The sequence below is a fragment of the Nerophis lumbriciformis genome, linkage group LG04, assembly GCF_033978685.3.
Source record: "Nerophis lumbriciformis linkage group LG04, RoL_Nlum_v2.1, whole genome shotgun sequence".
NCBI lineage: Eukaryota > Metazoa > Chordata > Actinopteri > Syngnathiformes > Syngnathidae > Nerophis > Nerophis lumbriciformis.
In genome coordinates, this window is record NC_084551.2 from 19,849,801 (window position 1) to 19,871,888 (window position 22,088).

General features: G+C 40.2%; 1 protein-coding gene across 1 annotated transcript in view; it reads right to left on the bottom strand.

Moving 5' to 3' along the window:
* The window catches only part of LOC133592304 (B-cell receptor CD22), a 43,067-nt gene extending 25,598 nt beyond the window's left edge, over positions 1 to 17,469 (bottom strand). Inside the window, exons 1-7 of the mRNA XM_061944889.1 lie at positions 17,390 to 17,469; positions 17,220 to 17,279; positions 13,168 to 13,266; positions 12,906 to 13,017; positions 7,995 to 8,140; positions 7,754 to 7,874; positions 7,549 to 7,685 (exon numbers count right to left, since the gene is read on the bottom strand). Of these exons, the coding sequence (XP_061800873.1) occupies positions 7,549 to 7,685; positions 7,754 to 7,874; positions 7,995 to 8,140; positions 12,906 to 13,017; positions 13,168 to 13,266; positions 17,220 to 17,268 (664 nt within the window). The 5' untranslated portion in view covers positions 17,269 to 17,279; positions 17,390 to 17,469. The remainder of the gene's footprint in view (positions 1 to 7,548; positions 7,686 to 7,753; positions 7,875 to 7,994; positions 8,141 to 12,905; positions 13,018 to 13,167; positions 13,267 to 17,219; positions 17,280 to 17,389) is intronic.
* Between the last annotated feature and the right edge of the window lie 4,619 nt (positions 17,470 to 22,088).

Below are 22,088 nucleotides of genomic sequence, written 5' to 3' on the forward strand. Positions count from 1 at the left end.
CTAGCCTCAATCTGAACCTTGGTATTTACCGTGATGACGGACTGGCAGTGTGTCGCGCCTCGCCAAGGAGCAGCGAGAATACCAAGAAGCGCATATGCCAAATTTTCAAAGAGAACGGCCTACGGATCACGATTGAAGCCAACAAGCAAACCGTCAACTTCCTTGACGTCACTTTCAACCTGAGAAATAACAGCTACCAACCATTCACGAAACCCAACACAACACTCCAATACGTGCACCATGACAGCAACCACCCACCCACCACCACAAAAAGAATACCTACCGGAATCAATAAAAGGCTATCGATGCTGTCATCTAGCAAAGCTGAATTTGACCAAGCAACCCCCCCGTACCAAAAAGCCCTTGATGAAAGCGGATACAATTTCACCCTCACCTATGAACCCACGCCAGGAAACCAGCCAAAAAAGAACAGAAAACGGAACGACATCATCTGGTACAACCCCCCATACAGCAAAAACGTCTCAACGAACATTGGACACAAATTCCTCAATCTGATTGACAAACACTTTCCCAAAGACAACATCCTAAGAAAAGTATTCAACAAGAACAACATTAAATTGAGCTACAGCTGCATGAACAATATACGACAAATCATCTCAAACCACAACAAAACAATCGCAAATGAGCCGTCGGCCCTCAGACAGAGCGACTCCAAAACCAACAAAGGATGTAATTGTCGAAAGAAACCTGATTGCCCTCTCAACGGGGGGTGCTTACAAACATCAGTTGTCTACCAATCTAAGGTAATACGCAAGGACATTAACACATCCGACACATATGTAGGATTAACCGAGGGAGAATTCAAAACCAGATGGAACAATCACAAGGCTTCTTTCAGGAACAAAAACCTGCGAAATACCACAGAACTCAGCAAACACATTTGGGACCTCAAAGACAATAATGTTGAATATTCAATAACATGGCAAATTCTTGCATCTAGCACACCTTACAATAGTGGTAATAAAAGATGCAACCTATGCTTGAAAGAGAAACTGTTTATTATTTACCGTCCAGACCTGTCATCCCTCAACAAGCGCAGCGAAATTGTAACAACATGCCGCCATAGACGGAAACACCTCCTAGGTAACACATGAGCCAATCACCACGCCCCTAGGCCAGCCTGTACCCACCCACTCTGTGCCCTATATAAACCATGGTATGCGAATGCTCCCATTAAAATCTCCTGACGATTGAGGGTACCCCCCCCTCATGAAACAGGCCTGTAGAGATGAAATAGTCTTGTGATTTTTTTCCCACACATACATATATATATATATATATATATATATATATATATATATATAAATATATATATATATATGAACCACCCTGGCTTGCCAATCCTGTCTACCACGACAGCCCCACAGCATCTAGAGTGTTGAGAAACTTCAGCGGATCTCATCCACCCCTGTGTATATCCATCCATTTTCTACCGCTTATTATTCCCTTTTGGGGTCGCGGGGGGCGCTGGAGCCTATCTCAGCTACAATCGTGCGGAAGGCGGGGTACACCCTGGACAAGTCGCCAGCTCATCGCAGGGCCAACACAGATAGACAGACAACATTCACACTCAAATTCACACACTAGGGCCAATTTAGTGTTGCCAATCAACTTATCCCCAGGTGCATGTCTTTGGAAGTGGGAGGAAGCCGGAGTACCCGGAGGGAACCCACGCAGTCACGGGGAGAACATGCAAACTCCACACAGAAAGATCCCGAGCCCGGGATTGAACCCAAGGCTACTCTGGACCTTCGTATTGTGAGGCAGACGCACTAACCCCTCTTCCACCGTGCTGCCCGCATTATATGTATATATGTATATATATATATATATGTATATACACACACAAACACACACATTATATATATATATATGTGATAGGCTCCAGCACCCCCGCAACCCCGAAAGGGACAAGCGGTAGAAAATGGATATATATATATATATATATATATTATATATATATTTTTTATTTATTTTATTTTATATATATATATATATATATATATATATATATATATATATATATATATATATATATATATATATATATATATATATATATATATATATATATATATATATATGTATATATATATATATGTATGTGTGGGAAAAAAATCACAAGACTATTTCATCTCTACAGGCCTGTTTCATGAGGGGGGGGTACCCTCAATCGTCAGGAGATTTTAATGGGAGCATTCGCGTACCATGGTTTATATAGGGCACAGAGTGGGTGGGTACAGGCTGGCCTAGGGGCGTGGTGATTGGCTCATGTGTTACCTAGGAGGTGTTTCCGTCTATGGCGGCATGTTGTTACAATTTCGCTGCGCTTGTTGAGGGATGACAGGTCTGGACGGTAAATAATAAACAGTTTCTCTTTCAAGCATAGGTTGCATCTTTTATTACCACTATTGTAAGGTGTGCTGGATGCAAGAATTTGCCATGTTATTGAATATTCAACATTATTGTCTTTGAGGTCCCAAATGTGTTTGCTGAGTTCTGTGGTATTTCGCAGGTTTTTGTTCCTGAAAGAAGCCTTGTGATTGTTCCATCTGGTTTTGAATTCTCCCTCGGTTAATCCTACATATGTGTCGGATGTGTTAATGTCCTTGCGTATTACCTTAGATTGGTAGACAACTGATGTTTGTAAGCACCCCCCGTTGAGAGGGCAATCAGGTTTCTTTCGACAATTACATCCTTTGTTGGTTTTGGAGTCGCTCTGTCTGAGGGCCGACGGCTCATTTGCGATTGTTTTGTTGTGGTTTGAGATGATTTGTCGTATATTGTTCATGCAGCTGTAGCTCAATTTAATGTTGTTCTTGTTGAATACTTTTCTTAGGATGTTGTCTTTGGGAAAGTGTTTGTCAATCAGATTGAGGAATTTGTGTCCAATGTTCGTTGAGACGTTTTTGCTGTATGGGGGGTTGTACCAGATGATGTCGTTCCGTTTTCTGTTCTTTTTTGGCTGGTTTCCTGGCGTGGGTTCATAGGTGAGGGTGAAATTGTATCCGCTTTCATCAAGGGCTTTTTGGTACGGGGGGGTTGCTTGGTCAAATTCAGCTATATATATATATATATATATATATATATATATATATATATATATATATATATATATATATTGCCCTCTCAACGGGGGGTGCTTACAAACATCAGTTGTCTACCAATCTAAGGTAATACGCAAGGACATTAACACATCCGACACATATGTAGGATTAACCGAGGGAGAATTCAAAACCAGATGGAACAATCACAAGGCTTCTTTCAGGAACAAAAACCTGCGAAATACCACAGAACTCAGCAAACACATTTGGGACCTCAAAGACAATAATGTTGAATATTCAATAACATGGCAAATTCTTGCATCCAGCACACCTTACAATAGTGGTAATAAAAGATGCAACCTATGCTTGAAAGAGAAACTGTTTATTATTTACCGTCCAGACCTGTCATCCCTCAACAAGCGCAGCGAAATTGTCACAGCATGCCGCCATAGACGGAAACACCTCCTAGGTAACACATGAGCCAATCACCACGCCCCTAGGCCAGCCTGTACCCACCCACTCTGTGCCCTATATAAACCATGGTATGCGAATGCTCCCATTAAAATCTCCTGACGATTGAGGGTACCCCCCCTCATGAAACAGGCCTGTAGAGATGAAATAGTCTTGTGATTTTTTTTCCCACACATACATATATTGCGCTCTACTACGGTATCGAGCACTATTTTTTGGATAACCTTATTAAGACATATACTCCGCTCCAAATTGACATTTGTTGAGCACTGTACGACGATCAGAAATGGAAAAATTCAACATCGACTACTCCACGAAGAACATTCCCATACCCGCGCAGAATCACTACAAGCTAAGGCTCATAGAAAAGACAGAACACTTCCTAAGAAGGATGCGGTGGAAAGCACATTTTTTCCTCCACCCTGAAACAAAAGGAACGCAAAAGGAAACTTACGGATTCAAATCTACCAAGAACCCACCCACAGTTGAGGAACTAAAGGATTTTGAGAACGACATGCTCAAAATGATACAATCAGTCAAATTCAAGCCAATCCGCAACCCACTCCTCACCAAGCTGAAAAATGACAAGGAGCGCATCAAGAAAGTAAACAACCTCATCATAGCTGCCGATAAAACCACAAACTTCTACAGAATGGACATACCAGAACACCACACCTTACTGGACAGAAGCATCACCAAATCATACAAAAAAGCGCAACCCAACACCTTACAGAACATCCACCTGGAAAATAAAAGGATCGCGGCTGAACTGGACATTGAGGACAGGGTGGACGCCACAGCCAACAAGGAAGCCTTCATCACATTGAAGGACCCAAACCCAACTTTGCAAATAACCCAACATGCCGACTAATAAACCCAACTAAATCTGAAATAGGAAAAATCAGCAAAATAATCCTGGACAGAGTCAACACAAAAATCAAGGACAAAACACCACTCAACCAATGGAGAAATACAGCAGCAGTAATCAAATGGTTCAACAACATCCAAGACAAACAACAGCACAACTTTATCTCCTTTGATATCGAGGAATTTTACCCTTCCATCACGCAAGACCTACTGACTCAAGCACTAGACTTCGCCTCAGACTACGACTCAATCACAGGCAACGAAAGAAACATCATCATCCACGCAAAAAACTCCATTCTCATCCACAACAGTACACCATGTCAAAAAAAGAACAATGCAACATTTGACGTCACTATGGGAAGTTTTGACGGAGCAGAAACGTGTGAACTCGTTGGGAGTTTCCTCCTCTCCCAGCTCGCTAGCCTCAATCTGAACCTTGGTATTTACCGTGATGACGGACTGGCAGTGTGTCACGCCTCGCCAAGGAGCAGCGAGAATACCAAGAAGCGCATATGCCAAATTTTCAAAGAGAACGGCCTACGGATCACGATTGAAGCCAACAAGCAAACCGTCAACTTCCTTGACGTCACTTTCAACCTGAGAAATAACAGCTACCAACCATTCACGAAACCCAACACAACACTCCAATACGTGCACCATGACAGCAACCACCCACCCACCACCACGAAAAGAATACCTACCGGAATCAATAAAAGGCTATCGATGCTGTCATCTAGCAAAGCTGAATTTGACCAAGCAACCCCCCCGTACCAAAAAGCCCTTGATGAAAGCGGATACAATTTCACCCTCACCTATGAACCCACGCCAGGAAACCAGCCAAAAAAGAACAGAAAACGAAACGACATCATCTGGTACAACCCCCCATACAGCAAAAACGTCTCAACTAACATTGGACACAAATTCCTCAATCTGATTGACAAACACTTTCCCAAAGACAACACCCTAAGAAAAGTATTCAACAAGAACAACATTAAATTGAGCTACAGCTGCATGAACAATATACGACAAATCATCTCAAACCACAACAAAACAATTGCAAATGAGCCGTCGGCCCCCAGACAGAGCGACTCCTAAGGCTGTAACTGTCGAAAGAAACCTGATTGCCCTCTCAACGGGGGGTGCTTACAAACATCAGTTGTCTACCAATCTAAGGTAATACGCAAGGACATTAACACATCCGACACATATGTAGGATTAACCGAGGGAGAATTCAAAACCAGATGGAACAATCACAAGGCTTCTTTCAGGAACAAAAACCTGCGAAATACCACAGAACTCAGCAAACACATTTGGGACCTCAAAGACAATAATGTTGAATATTCAATAACATGGCAAATTCTTGCATCCAGCACACCTTACAATAGTGGTAATAAAAGATGCAACCTATGCTTGAAAGAGAAACTGTTTATTATTTACCGTCCAGACCTGTCATCCCTCAACAAGCGCAGCGAAATTGTCACAGCATGCCGCCATAGACGGAAACACATGAGCCAATCACCACGCCCCTAGGCCAGCCTGTACCCACCCACTCTGTGCCCTATACAAACCATGGTATGCGAATGCTCCCATTAAAATCTCCTGACGATTGAGGGTACCCCCCCTCATGAAACAGGCCTGTAGAGATGAAATAGTCTTGTGATTTTTTTTCCCACACATACATATATTGCGCTCTACTACGGTATCGAGCACTATTTTTTGGATAACCTTATTAAGACATATATATATATATATATATATATATATCCAGTTCTGACGTATGTGTGCTTATATAGATATTACATAAATGTGTTATGTAACTCAATAAGCATCTACAATTTTTTTTAAATTGAAATCATTACATTAACTTCAGTTGTTTTTTATTATTATTTATTACAACTGTGTGTGCTGTCTCAGAGTGATCTGTGATCACGTTTATACAGCTGGTTTTACACATAATCTGCGATCGCAGTGCTTTAGATCTGCATATTAATTTCATACCAAACATGTAAAATTACAGTACAACCTGCAGTAAAGCCACATTTTTTAGGGTAATTGCAAATAAGCTGTTATTAGAATGCACACACACACACACACACACACACACACCCCACACACACACACGCTTACACACTTTACAAGGCTTTTTTTTGCCACGCAGCAAAGCGTTGATGGAGACGTAACAACAATCATTTGTACCAAAATAACACTTCAGTTTGCATTGATTAAAGCAAGCTATAACAAACAGAACACACACATATATATATTCCAGCCCTGTTCAAAGGATGGACAGACCAACATTTAAAGAAAACAATATGATTGGCAACCAGAAACAGGTGTGTACCGATTGCCAATCAGGAACAGATGGGGAAGTCAGTGTTCAGTGGCAGATAAGAGTAACACACAGTAGGTGGAAATTAAAAATAACAGAGCTGGAACTGAGATAACACCAAAACATGAAAAAAAAAACAACCTAACTTGTTAATACTAATGCTGTCAAACGATTAATTTCTTAAAATTAGATTAATCACACTTTTAAATGTGGATTTTTCAACAAGTAATCACAGGTTAATACTCACTTGCATAATTTAAATGAACTTAAAAAAAGACCCCAATATTTGGACACAAATTGTCAGAATGTCATCCAGGAACATTTTCAAAGGTTTTACTTTAATGTATGTCATCTGTTGTTTAAAATATCTACTAAAAGTATTTTTTTAAAAGTCCCATCAAGGTTTATTTGCCACACAAAACACTAGACTTAAACTCTTTATTAATATTTGCACTGACGTATGCATTGACCTGATGAATGACCATGTAAGAACCTGAGCCGCATTTCAGGTAAACAAAGTAAAGGAACATGTGCAGTCAAAATAGAGTGTGTGATTAATCTGCATATATATATACATACTGTATATACATGCAATATTTTTTGTGATTAATCACATGCGTTAATGCATTCAATTTGACAGTCCTAGTTAATATCCCATGTCAAAATGAAATAAATATGTGAAGTTGTACTGAAAGAAAAGAAACAAACTGAGGCAACCCTGGACTTAATTATTCTGTATTTGGTCCTTTGGGGAAAAAAAGGTTTTGACAGCCCTGCTTTTGGGGATTCATTAGAAAAATCAGCAAAATTACTTACGGCCCAGTGCCAATGAGAGGGGCGGAGACTGCACATTCTGCGGTGGGATTGGTCGACAGATGTACTTTCCCGTGTGCACAAGGTCAAAGCGTTTAATAGTCATCCATTTGTCATAGGAACCTAGGTTTAGTCCATTCCTGTGCGTAATGAACGGCATAAGGACTTCATTATTCTGACTTATAAACGAGAAGCATATTGCGCTCACCTGTACAAAGCTAGGCTCCTTCCGGTAGCAGCACATCCACTGGCCTGGCAGCCGACAAACACAGTCTCTCCAAAGCCAAACATGTTGGCTGACCTGGTTGGATGCAGCTGGACCTGGAGGTCTGACAAATGCACACACACACATACAAAAATCCAACCTTCGTGTGAATACCTGGCCGACTGCTTCCTGTATTTCCTCAGTAGTATCTATCACAGCTGATTCAGCACTGGCAAGAAGGAACCTGTTACGTCCAGAGCGATGGTGTCTGGAGAGGTCCATCTTCCTAGCGGCTGGTCTGTCTCGAACCTGAAATGGTACTGGCCCGCATCACTCAGCTTGACAGCTCGAATTTGGACCGAACAGCTGGAGTAGCTCCCGCCGATGTAGCTGCAATTCATTATGAATGTGTCAGAATTATACTGTATGGACTAAGTAATGTGACGCCTGGCCAGGACACCCACAGGAAGTGAAAATAGAACTCGAATGTTCTGCGGGCGGAGCGTAGGGCCATAAACACAGCGGTGCCTCAACTTAAGAGTGTATGCGATAAGAGCTGCCCCTCGGACAATTGTTATGCTTTAAGTTGCATGCAAAAACTTGAGTGACAAGCATTCCCGCCATTGGTTGGTGTAGCAAATGTCACAGTAAACCCTGTAAGATCCCAGCAAAACATCAGATTTTTCTTGCTAACAATAGCTTATAGCTAGGGATCGATGTAACTTTGTCTTCCAAGCATGGTAAGGAAACATGTGAGTGTGAAGGACAGTGCTGAGAAGAAGTGGATGATATTCAGTCAATGAAAGAAAGAAATCATCAAAAACATGACAGCGCATGTTGCCAACTTGGCGAAACATTTCGAGCCTATCACTGCGAGTCTGCACCATACTGAAGCACGATGAGTCTAACGCCAGCTGAGAATGTTGAAATGATATCTAAACGGCGGAGATGTAGCCGTAAAAATAGGGAAAAGCTGCTGATACTGTGTTTGACAGAGAAGCAGCTGGAAGTCCACTCTCCAATGCTGTACATTATTATTACATTACTTCAATAAACTATGTCGTTGTTTGTTGTGCATTTTATACAATATATTTTTTTTAATCTAAAAGTTAGTTTTTCTTTTTAAAAGGCATGTTCCTCTACATGTTAAAACGCCAATGCAATTGATTTTAATTCATTTCAATGGGCACCCTTGAATTGAGGTAAGAGCTTCGTCACAGAACAAATTATGTGTGTAATATGAGGTTCTACAGTGTATAGTGTGTGTAAGTTATTCAACACCAAACTCATCTAAGCATGCCTTTATAGTTTTTGATTATGTACACTAGGCCACTGATTCTTAAGGGTCGGGGCCCATTGTTGGGCCGCAGGCGTCCCCTAGTCGGCCGCCAAAAAATATCTGTTTCTCAGCTGTTGTCCTTATGAGCTGCAGCCATACACAGTTGTTATACACTTTTACACCACTTGTGGCAGTAATGCCAATCTCAAACAATCAGCGCAAAAAATTATGACTAATAATTAGGGATGTCTGATAATGGCTTTTTGCCGATATCCAATATTCCGATATTGTCCAACTCTTAATTACCGATACCGATATCAACCGATACCGATATCAACCGATACCGATATATACAGTCGTGGAATTAACACATTATTATGCCTAATTTGGACAACCAGGTATGGTGAAGATAAGGTCCTTTTTTAAAAAAATAAATAAAATAAAGTAAGATGAATAAATTAAAAACATTTTCTTGAATAAAAAAGAAAGTAAAACAATATAAAAACAGTTACATAGAAACTAGTAATTAATGAAAATGACTATAATTATCTGTTAAAGGTTAGTACTATTAGTGGACCAGCAGCACGCACAATCATGTGTGCTTACGGACTGTATCCCTTGCAGACTGTATTGATATATATTGATATTTAATGTAGGAACCAGAATATTAATAACAGAAAGAAACAACCCTTTTGTGTGAATGAGTGTAAATGGGGGAGGGAGGTTTTTTGGGTTAGTGTACTAATTGTAAGTGTATCTTTTGTTTTTTATGTTGATTTAATAAAAACAAAACAAAAAAAACCACACAAAAAAACCCGATACCGATAATAAAAAAAAACCGATACCGATATTTCCGATATTACATTAAAGCATTTATCCGCCGATATTATCGGACATCTCTACTAATAATTGACTAACGATAAGTGATGAAGCTGTATTTTATTGATAGTTTAGTTAAGAAACCTATTAATTATTAATTTAGTTCATTTAATTTAGCACAACACAATTATATGTACATATATTTTTCGTTAGTAGTGTATGAGTCCCTTCTCACGCAGTATATTTGGTTAGTACTTATTTTTCTAGTTAGACTGACCTTAGCCTTAGCTTAGGTTTATGTGTCAAAGTACCAGTAGAATGTAAACTCAACATGCCTTTATATTGAAGCTATTACCATATGATTTATGACACCAAAAGACTTACAAAGTTTGCGAGTAAATATATATGATCAAAACAGTATCAATAGTATCAGCCATTTTGAGAGTTAATGAGCAAGCCAGTCACGTGATCCGTGACGCACAGTACCTTGGGGAAAATTATGATCTAGAACCTTATATTTTTGAGGCTAAATGCAAGGTGGGAGAGCAATAAGTTTTAGAAGCCGAGTGCTAAACGAATGTAGCTTTACTAAAACACTATAGCGTCAGCAGCATTGCTAGGTGCAAAACATAAAAACTAACCATAATAAAGCAAACACTTACTGTACAATTTCCACTCGATTATGCTCACATGATCCCGTTTGGATGAAGAATCAATCACAATGCTCACGAAGGGTTAAAACAAAAGTTGCAGCAACTAGCGTCTTCTTCGCCACCTCTGGGACGTGAAAGTCAACCAGCCTGTCAGACCATGGCCACATTTGTCTACTACCAGGTGAGAGACGCATGAATTATAATCTAGAATGTACTTTTAGCAAGTTTGAGACAAAGCAGAAGCAGCCCCTCGGCTTATGTGGCAACAACAACAGCGTATGATAGCATTAGCTCATTGCTATTAATCTAAAATAGGCAGTCTGCGTTAGCACCTATAATATAAATACAGCGCATATTTGGTTAATTTTCAAGTTATGACATGTAAATGGAGTATTGTTGGCGGTTAGTGCAGAAGCGTTCCTCCAGTGACATCATGTGGCCCCAAATCTATGGAAATAGCCGAAGATGTTTTGAGTGGAATATTCAAAATGGCTGACTGAATTTGTGGCATTTGTGATGTTGAGGCGGTATTTTTACATACTTTGCCGATTGTAAATTTAAGTTAAAGTTAAAGTACCAATGATTGTCACACACACACTAGGTGTGGTGAAATTTGTCCTCTGCATTTGACCCATCCCCTTGATCACCCCCTGGGATGTGAGGGGAGCAGTGGACAGCAGCGGTGCTGCGCCCGGGAATCATTTTTGGTACAACTGGATATGGTTTAATGGATACAATGAAACACAAATAAAGCATATAAAGTCAACTTGTTTTTCCATTATACTGGTACTGTAAATCAATAATAGTCTTTGTGATTAACATTTAGTTTCATATCATTTTACAAGGTTGTAAACTGTATGTAGGTTAGATATAATTCCATCCATCCATCCATCCATTTTCTACCGCTTATTCCCTTTGGAGTCGCGGGGGGTGCTGGAGCCTATCTCAGCTACAATCGGGCGGAAGGCGGGGTACACCCTGGACAAGTCGCCACCTCATCGCAGGGCCAACACAGATAGACAGACAACATTCACACTCACATTCACACTCTAGGGCCAATTTAGTGTTGCCAATCAACCTATCCCCAGGTGCCTGTCTTTGGAAGTGGGAAGAAGCTGGAGTACCCGGAGGGAACCCACGCAGTCACGGGGAGGACATGCAAACTCCACACAGAAACATCCCGAGCCCGGGATTGAACCCAGGACTACTCAGGACCTTTGTATTGTGATGCAGACGCACTAACCCCTCTTCCACCGTGCTGCCCTGTTAGATATAATTATTGAATATAATTAAAATCAAGAGTAAGATTACTAATTTAGGGTTAATGTTTGAGGGGGCTCCGGAACCTTCGGTAGTAGAAAAGTTGGGCCCTGAGATCAAAAAGGTTAAGAACCTCTGTACTAGGGAACAGAAAGCAACCTTCCCTGCACATTTGAATACACAGAAATTCACAGAATGTCTTAGTATGATTGAACAATTAGCCCAGGAGGAATGGAGCAGTCAAAGCCCAATAAATTCAAAGATGTGTGCCAGTATTTTTACCTTTGCAGTTTTACCTCTGTTTTCATCCACCTCGGTTTTCTTACAATGTCTTGGTTATCGGCCAAACTCTATACTGGTACGGTACGGTACCAATTGGTAACAGTGTTAACTGTAAAAATGTTTGCTACATGTGTTCATGTATGAATAAATGTTAATTTGTTTAACAATAAAATCGACCAATCTTTATTTATTTAACATTAAACATCAAGCTGATAATGATAACTGTGCAATCAATTTGTTATATCTTGTTTTCTTGTACTTCTCTGTCTCATCTGTAAGTATGCATTTATTTTAGTGGTTCCAAGGTGCGTGTGTATCGATCTAGCGCATTTTGAAAAGTGGAGCCTTACTCTTGAGCACTTTCTATTAGGAACACTTGCTTTGTTGGCATGGACCATTGCAACATCACTTACAGTACTCTAGAATCCGACCATTGTTTGTCCGCCAAGTGCTTGAACCGTGTCTGCTCATAGAAATATGGTATCATTGGATTTTATGAGAATCAGTACTCAGTAGTACTGACAGAATTAGGTTGGTAGCTATAAAAGTACCAAATTTGGTACCAATCCCGAAAAAAAAGCGCCACACTTCCACTTATTGCAGCGTTCACCAACAAGTGATGTCAAATGTTAATTTGTTGTTTATATTTATTTTGCATTGTTTCCTGCATGAAAAACTATGACTACGCCCTATTTTAGTTTGGATGTTGGAACAAATTAATTGGATTTACATGACTTTTTATGGGAAAAATTGCTTCGATTTTCGCACACTTCTGTTCTTGCCTGTTTTTGTGGAAAGGATCACAAATGAAAAGCGAGATTTCATTACATGCTGTAGTGCCTGTGATTCCAAATTGTCTTACCGCGTGCGTCCACGGTAGGACAGGCTAACTTGGTTTGGATCAGAGTGATGGACGAACTCCCTTCGACCATCAGATGACACACGAAACCACATGACCCACTTCACTGTGTGACCTGTGAAGATGATGATAAAAATATGTGACAATGCTATGTCATTGCAAAGTGTATTGCAATAGAAATAACCTAGGTTGCATAGAAATGAAACCTTTATCTGATTTTTTCATCCATACTGAGGTGTGAATAGGAAAACAATTGCTACGCTACCTGATGGATAGTCATAGCGGCAAGGCAGAGTTACGGTGGTTCCTGCCCACACACAAATCTCTCTTCGTGAGAATGACACACTCCACCTGCTCTGGACCCCTGCAGCAAATAACAAAATGCCAACATTGTTAAGCAATTGTAATGACTAAAATCAAATTGTTAACAAAAGGGGGAAACACATCATTTTTGTGTTTGTGTTTGTGGAGGGAGGTGTGGCCAGCGCTGCCTGCAGGAGCGGAGGTCACCGTCTCTGTCCATGGTGCTGAGGACAGAGCACCATCAGATGGGGGCGTGGCAGTGCCGACGGCGAGACACAGCTGAACAGGGTGATTAGATCTCCCAGGTGGTACGAGTTATCAAATCACATGTTGTCTTTAACAGTAACGGCCGGGAACAGGAGAGGAGGAGGATTTGGAGTGACTGAAAAGTCACGACCTGCTGAAAAACATTTGATTAAATTGATGAACATTAAAACTCTGTTAAAAACTGCACGCCTGGCTCCTGTGACGTGTGTAACAGTGGAACTGCTAGGAAGTGACTTCCACAGTGTTTATGTTTTAGAAAAATACTTTCTGGTTCGTGTAGAATGATGAACAGACAAGTGGTAAAACCTGACCATGGTAAATTAATTTCTGCAAAGTAGGATTATTATCAATAAATCTAATATTTTCACAAATAGAGCATATAAACTGTTTGTAACCTTCTTAATATGTTTTTTTTAGCATTATTAGAGCCCTCTAAACATGAAATAACACCAATGCAGTCTTCCTTACACTCATTTCACCTAATATAGTGGCCCTTAGTGTGCTCACTGGTAGCCCAGAAGGTTTTTCATTGATTGATTGAAACTTTTATTAGTAGATTGCACAGTACAGTACATATTCCGTACAATTGACCCCTAAATGGTAGCACCCGAATAAGTTTTTCAACTTGTCCAGTCGGGCGGGGTCCACGTAAATCAATTCATGGTACAAATATATACTATCATCATAATACAGTCATCCCACAAGTTAATCATCAGAGTATATACATTGAATTATTTACATTATGTACAATATTTACAATCCGGGGGGTAGGATGAGGAGGGTTTAGCTGATATCAGCACTTCAGTCATCAACAATTGCATCATCAGAGAAATGGACATTGAAACAGTGTAGGTCTGACTTGGTAGGATATGTACAGCGAGCAGAGAACTTAGTGAGTTCAGAAAGCATAAGAACAAGTATATACATTTGATTATTTACATTTGGTTATTTACAATCCGGGGAGGTGGGATGTGGAAGGGGGAGGGTGTTCGTCAAGGATTGAGGTTGACTGGAGGTTCCAGTTGATTTTGGGTAAGCAATCCATTTCTGTTGGCATAGCTTGGCTCCAAGCTCCACATTTACGCCACCAAGTCACACCGAACTAAGTCTCTTCCTTCTGCTCCAATATTTCACTCTGTCTGGGTGCTCGTCTCTATAAGCAGAAGTTCATCCTCTGTATATTCAGCTTCAAAAAGATAAGGTTGTCAATCCTTATTTGTCCAATTTTTGAAGCTTTTCAGGCGGAATTCTTTCCCATTTTCGCTTGATGTACAGCTTAAGTTGTTCAACAGTCCGGGGTCTCCGTTGTGGTGTTTTAGGCTTCATAATGCGCCACACATTTTCAATGGGAGACAGGTCTGGACTACAGGCAGGCCAGTCTAGTACCCGCACTCTTTTACTACGAGGCCACGCTGTTGTAACACGTGGCTTGACATTGTCTTGCTGAAATAAGCATGATAACATTGCTTGGATGACAACATATGTTGCTCCAAAACCTGTATGCACCTTTCAGCATTAATGGTGCCTTCACAGATGTGTAAGTTACCCATGCCTTGGGCACTAATACACCCCCATACCATCACAGATGCTGGCTTTTGAACTTTGCGCCTATAACAATCCGGATGGTTCTTTTCCTCTTTGTTCCGGAGGACACGACGTCCACGGTTTCCAAAAACAATTTGAAATGTGGACTCGTCAGACCACAGAACACTTTTCCACTTTGCATCAGTCCATCTTAGATGAGCTTGGGCCCAGAGAAGCCGTCGCTGTTTCTGGGTGTTGTTGATGAATGACTTTCGCTTTGCATAGAAGAGTTTTAACTTGCACTTACAGATGTAGCGACGAACAGTAGTTACTGTCAGTAGTTTTCTGAAGTGTTCCTGAGCCCATGTGGTGATATCCTTTACACACTGATGTCGGTTTTTGATGCAGTACCACCTGAGGGATCGAAAGTCACGGGTTTAGCCGCTTACGTGCAGTGATTTCTCCAGATTCTATGAACCTTTTGATGATATTACAGACCGTAGATGGTGAAATCCCTAAATTCCTTGCAATAGCTCATTGAGAAATGTTGTTCTTAAACTGTTCGACAATTTGCTCACGCATTTGTTCACAAAGTGGTGACTTTTGCCCCATCCTTGTTGTACATTTCATGGAAGCTGCTTTTATACCCAATCATGGTACCCACCTGTTCCCAATTAGCCTGTTCATCTGTGGGATGTTCCAAATAAGTGATTGATGAGCATTCCTCAACTTTCTCAGTCTTTTTTGCCATTTGTGCCAGCTTTTTTAAAACATGTTGCAGGCATCAAATACCAAATTAGCTAATATTTGCAAAAAATAAAGCTTTCCTGTTCGAACATTATGTATCTTGTCTTTGCAGTCTATTCAATTGAATATAGATTGAAAATGATTAGCAAATCATTGTATTCTGTTTTTATTTACAATTTACACAACATGCCAACTTCACTGGTTTTAGGTTTTGTAGTAGAATATGCATGTAGTAGCAATTCCCAAACTTTAGATGGCAGTAGTGTATAGACTACGGTGTGACGCCATAGCCAGGAAGTAGTCTTTGCCATGTTCCAGATTTGTATTTTGTTGCGCCCTACAAGGTGTTTAAACTGTAAGTATTATATTTATTACCAGTATTGATTGTCCAGAATTTTAACGGTCCACTTGGACCGACCCAATTAGGGACAGGTACCTAAAGATACCAGTACTCGGTATACATCCCTAATTGTATGAGTTGCTGGCACAAGCATTCTGCATGCAATCATGACTGTATAAATAGATTATTAATAAAATGAGCTGAGTAAACATCTGCAACAACTTATAAGAAATTGCATGGCAATTTTATGAATTTTATTAATATGAAAAACAGTTACAGATTACTTTCAGCACTGCTGCCACCTAGCTGGAAGTGTGTGTGTTGTTCAAGCATGAATAAAGACACTAAGAGACCTCACTATTAGAGAAGTAGTGTGTGGTCCACATTATGGAGCACATTAATAACAAACAGAACATGTTCATGTTCATCATGCCAGTCACCAACACATACCAAGAAGATTGATGAAGATCTTCAGATCATGTAATTCCTGGATGCCAATTGAACACTGCACACATTTTTCTTTGCGAGAAAAATGTGCCTTTTGCTGGTTTTTGGTTTGGAATAAAGCTTTCAGAGAGGAAAGGGAAGAATTATTTCCAAAGCACACAAGTAAAAAAAATATTACTCCTTGGAGAATGAAGTGTCAAACTGCATCAAATAAAATGGAGTCAGTGAGAAATAGCCTTCATGGTGACATTCTGCGCCGCTAACAAAGCCTGCCTGGGGTGACCAGCTTGCACAAAAAGACAATCGATACTTATAAATAACCCCAAGTGTGAAGGCAAGGGCACCTGGCTGCAGAACGTTACAAAACTCATACATGACTCTTTAATCACTTTTATTTGGACTTAACACTGATTGCACACAGCTCAGCTATTATAAATGCAGAAATATATAAGTAAATATTTATCAATGTAAACACAAATGATGTCAAAAATATCCTAACTTGTAAAATCTAATATATTACACACACACACACACACACACACACACACACACACACACACACACACACACACACACACACACACACACACACACACACACACACACACACCTTGCACAAAAAGGCTATATATATATATATATATATATATATATATATACATACATACACATACACGTTTTTGACCAACCTGGTAAAGCTGTAAGGATTGTGCCCAGAAGCAATGCACCTGCCAACATCTCCGCTGACTCTAATGTCACCAGAAGAGGAGGAAATAACACAGGTGAACACGCAGAATTTCATACAACAAAATAGCAAGTAGTTTAAACAATCAATAAATAAAAATTAAAAAAATCTCACCATTTAAAGTATCGTCATTTAGCTCAGGTGGGCGATTTTCACGGCGTTGAAAGTTGCTTGATGATCACAATCATGTCAGGAGAGAAGAGGTGAAGGAAGAGGAGGAGGAGGAGGAGGAGGAAGGTGCTGAGGGAGGCGGAAGGTGATCTTTTGGATATTTCACCAGCAACTCTTGTGAGTAATGTCAGGTGACTGTGAAAGTAGGACATTGCATTGACTCTTTTAATGAGGGATATTATTTAAAGAATAAGAAAAGTATGGGCACAGTCATTGATGGAATGCATTTGTGGGTTGGGGTTTGTGGTGAGCTGTGTTTACAGGCTTGGATTACATTTGGGTCAGTCAGTCATTAGACAGATGTGCAACACAAGAACACGTCACAATTCGGAGAAAATACAAACGAAAATGTCGTTTAAAAATAAGAAGAGATGGCTAAAGTGAAAAATGTGTTTAGAAATAAATAATATACTTATCTTTGATATATAAGGGCCTTTTTGACAATAAGTTGCCTACTGGAAGGTGGAAAAAATAAAATTAATGTATGTTCCCACAAGCATATTTAGTCTTTTGTTATCTAAATAACAAAACAATTGCAACTTTATTTCTTTTTAATTGTATTGTTGTTGTATATTATTATCATTATTATATATATATATATTCTTTTAAAAAAATACAATTTTATTTCTTCATTTATTTTATTTCAATTAAGATATTTTTATATTATTATCAAGTTTTTGTATGTTTTAACTATTAAATTTACCTAAAATATGACTTATTTTATCTTTGTGGAAAATATTGGACTCAATGTGTTGACAAGCTTATGAGATGTGATGCAAGTGTAAGCCACTGTGACACTGTTGTTCATTTTTTAAATGTTTTTATTTTTTTATAAATGTCTATGATGATAATGTCAATGAGGGATTTCTAATCACTGCTATGTTTGAATTCTTATTAATATTGATACTGTTGTTGATATTCATTTTTGTTTGACTACTTTTGGATTGTTTTGTGTCATGTTTGTGTTGTCCTCTCAATTGCTCTGTTGATTGCTGTTATGGTTGTTGCTGGGCCAGGTTTGGTTTTGGGATTGGAATTGTATTGTAATGGTATTATTGTGTATTATTTTGTTGGATTGATAAATAAAAAAATGTAAAAAAGTTTTTGCATGTTTGTTTTGTTGAGGAGGTCTTCAAAGTATTCCTTCCATCGATCCACAAGATCCCCAGTCGAGGTCAGCAGCACACCGTCCCCACTATACACGGTGTTGACAGTGCACTGCTTCCCCCTCCTGAGGCGGCGGATGGTGGTCCAGAATCGCTTCTAAGCTGTCCTGAAGTCCTTCTCCATGGCTTCACCGAACTCTTCCCATATCCGAGTTTTTGCCTGTGCAACTGCCAAAGCCGCACACTGCTTGGCCTGTGGGTACCTGTCTACTGCCTCCGATGAGCCAAACGGACTCGATAGTACTCATTTTTCATTTTGACGGCATCCCTCACCGTTGGTGTCCACCAGCGGGTTCTGGAATTACTGCCAAGGCAGCCACCGACCACCTTGCAGCCAACACTCAGATCGGCTAACGACAATAGAGGAACGGAACATTGTCCAATCGGACTCAATATCTAGCACCTCCTTCGTAAGATGTTCGAAGTTCTCCCGGAGGTTGGAATTAAAACTCTCTTTGACGGGGGACTCTGCCAGACGTTCCCAGCAGACCCTCACTATACGTTTGGGCCTGCCAGGTCTGTCCGGCATCCTCCCCCGCCACCGGAGCCGACTCACCACCAGGTGGTGATCGGTTGAAAGCTCCGCTCCTCTCCTCACCCGAGTGTCCAAATCATCCATCCATCCATTTTCTACCGCTCGTCCCTTTCGGTGTCGCGGGGGCTGCTAGAGCCTATCTCAGCTGCACTCGGGCGGAAGGCGGCGTACACCCTGGACAAATCGCCACCTCATCGCAGGGCCAACACAGATAGAGAGACAACATTCACACTCACATTTTATCCCCAGGTGCATGTCTTTGGAGGTGGAAGGCAGCCGGAGTACCCAGAGAGAACTATGTAACTGCAAATCCGATGATACAACCAAAAAGTTGATCATCGAACTGCAGGCTAGGTTGTCCTGGTACTCGCTCTAGGGACTCCAAAAAGGATGGGTACTCTGAATTGCTGTTTGGTGCATAAGCACAAACAACCGTCAGGAGACGTCCCCCCACCTGGATGTGGAGGGAAGCTGCCCTTTCATCTATCGGGTTAACCTACAACATGCAGTTTCTGAGCCGCGGGGCAACAAGTGTTGCCATCCCCGCCCATCACCTCTCACTGCGGGCAACGCCAGAGTGAAAGAGATTCCAGATCCAAATCAAGAGGACTAGTTGCAGAGCCCTTGCTGTGCATCGAAGTGAGACTGACTATATCCAGCTCAGGCTCCTTCCCCCCAGCGAGGTGACGTTCTACGTCCCAAAAGCTAGCTTATACAGCCGAGGATCGGACTGCCAAGGGCCCTGCCTTTGGCTTGCGGCCCAGATCACTGTGCACCCGACTTCTATGCCACCTCCTATGGGTGATGAGTCCATTGGAGGGGGGACCCATGCTGCCTCTTTGGGCAGGCCCACCCACCAGGCGCTCGTCATCGAGCCCCACCTGCAGGCCTGGCTGCAGAGGGTGGCCCCGGTGACCCGCGTCCTGGCAAAGGAAACTTTGGTCCTCGATTTTTTGTATTCATAGGAGTCTTTGAGCTGCTCTTTGTTTGGTCCCTCAGCTCGGACCTGCTTGTCATGGGAGACCCGACTAGGGCATAGAAGCCCTGGACAACATAGCTCCTAGGATCATTGGGACATGCAAACTCCTCCACCATGGTAAGGTAGCAGCTCAGGGAGGACTTGTTTATTATTATTATTATTAAAATGTTTTTTATTTTTGAACAAAATACAATTGTATTTCTTTCTTTTTTCTTAAGTTTTGCACAATTTTTTACTAAGATACCTTTATTTTCTTATTAAGTCTATTTATATTTGTTTTAACTAAAAATAAAACATACAAATTCAGTCCAAAAATTGGTTTAATAAAATGTGTCTCGAAGGATTTCTGTTCTCTTTTTGCTTGTTTGCGTGCCCCAGAAAGCAAATGTTAGAGTTCTATCTGTTTCCATAATTAAGAAAATAGCAAACATTGTCACAGAGTGTTTAACATATAATCTATATATTTCATATTTACATCTGTTCACTTCCTGCGTTTGGGTATTACCATTTTTAATAGGGTTGGAAAGCAATAGAGAATATGTAACTGTGTAACCTCATTAGTCATAAAGAAAAAAAATTAAAAGCAAAAAATAGTGTAACAAAACCAGAGATAGAAAATGAATGCATCATAAATACAAGTTGTATTTCTTATACATACATACATATACAAGGCTTATATCAGTTGTTTTATACAATTGATATAAACATTGAATAATGTATACTAATGTGCAGGATATCAATTAGGCATATATGAAGTATAAAGTATTGTTGGATTTTATTGAAATTTGCATGCAAGATAATTGGTAATTTAGGGTTCAAATTTGTAATGACCTCTCATGACAGTTAATGTAAGTTTCTGCTGTTTTGTTTAACTTCCTGTCCAGCGCTTTTTCTTCATTTTCATTTCCTTTTTGCCTCATTTTCTACACTACTTTTGTAGTCCACGTTTTCAACCAAAAAACAGTGTTGCAATTTTTTTGGGGACTTATATTAAGGGCTTAATATTGGTGGAGGTCTGTGTTCTACTCAATGCTATTCCAGATATGTCTAAATCCTGCAACATGCATAACTAATGTTACAGTAACATCTTAACATAGTTTTTTGGATGCGAGCAACCTCACACTTGAAGGTCATATGTGTTGGTATTCTTACTGTGTGCAGTGTTGGAGTAGACTTACTGTACATCCATTAACAATACAAAACCTGATGTAGTATCTTTACTGACCTGTGAGAGGCAGCAATGTGCCACATAGTCTCCAGACTTACTGCAAAATAAAAAAGAAGAAGCTTAGCTAGCTGTTGGCTAATCTCCCAATCCAACTACATCATGCTGAGGTTTATATGACAAATTATTTTGTATCTTTTATGGTGCTAATTTTTAATGACAATTTTACTTTGAGATTTGTACTGCCAGCTGTTCTTATTTGTTGGTTTTGCTTTCATCTTTTTTCAGTTAGCTCCTTTCCTGATTGGCTAATATTTAATTGCTCGAGACAATCAGGTTTTTTGAACGCAAATATTGTACATGTTTAACATTTACGACCACAGATAATCAATACAAGACAAACGGTGAAATTAGGTATTTTTAGAATTTGGTCTCAAGGAAGGATACAGATATTGTAGCGTCCTGGAAGAGTTGGTGCTGCAGGGAATTCTGGGAATTTGGTCCGTTGTGTTTATGTTGTGTTGCGGCACAAATATTCTCTTGAAATGTGTTTGTCATTGTTGTTTACTGTGGTTTCATTATATGGCACGGCTTTATGACAGTGTTGGCGTTGTTTATACGGCCACTCTTAGTGTGACATGTATGGTTGTTGACTAAATATGCACTCCATTTGCTTGTGTGGGGGAGGCGTTAAAAACTAACATTATCATCAAAATTGGCCACGATCATACATGGTGTCAGTTTTTCTTGACATCTTCGATTTAAGACATGTATTAATGCGTCCTACGTTACGATAA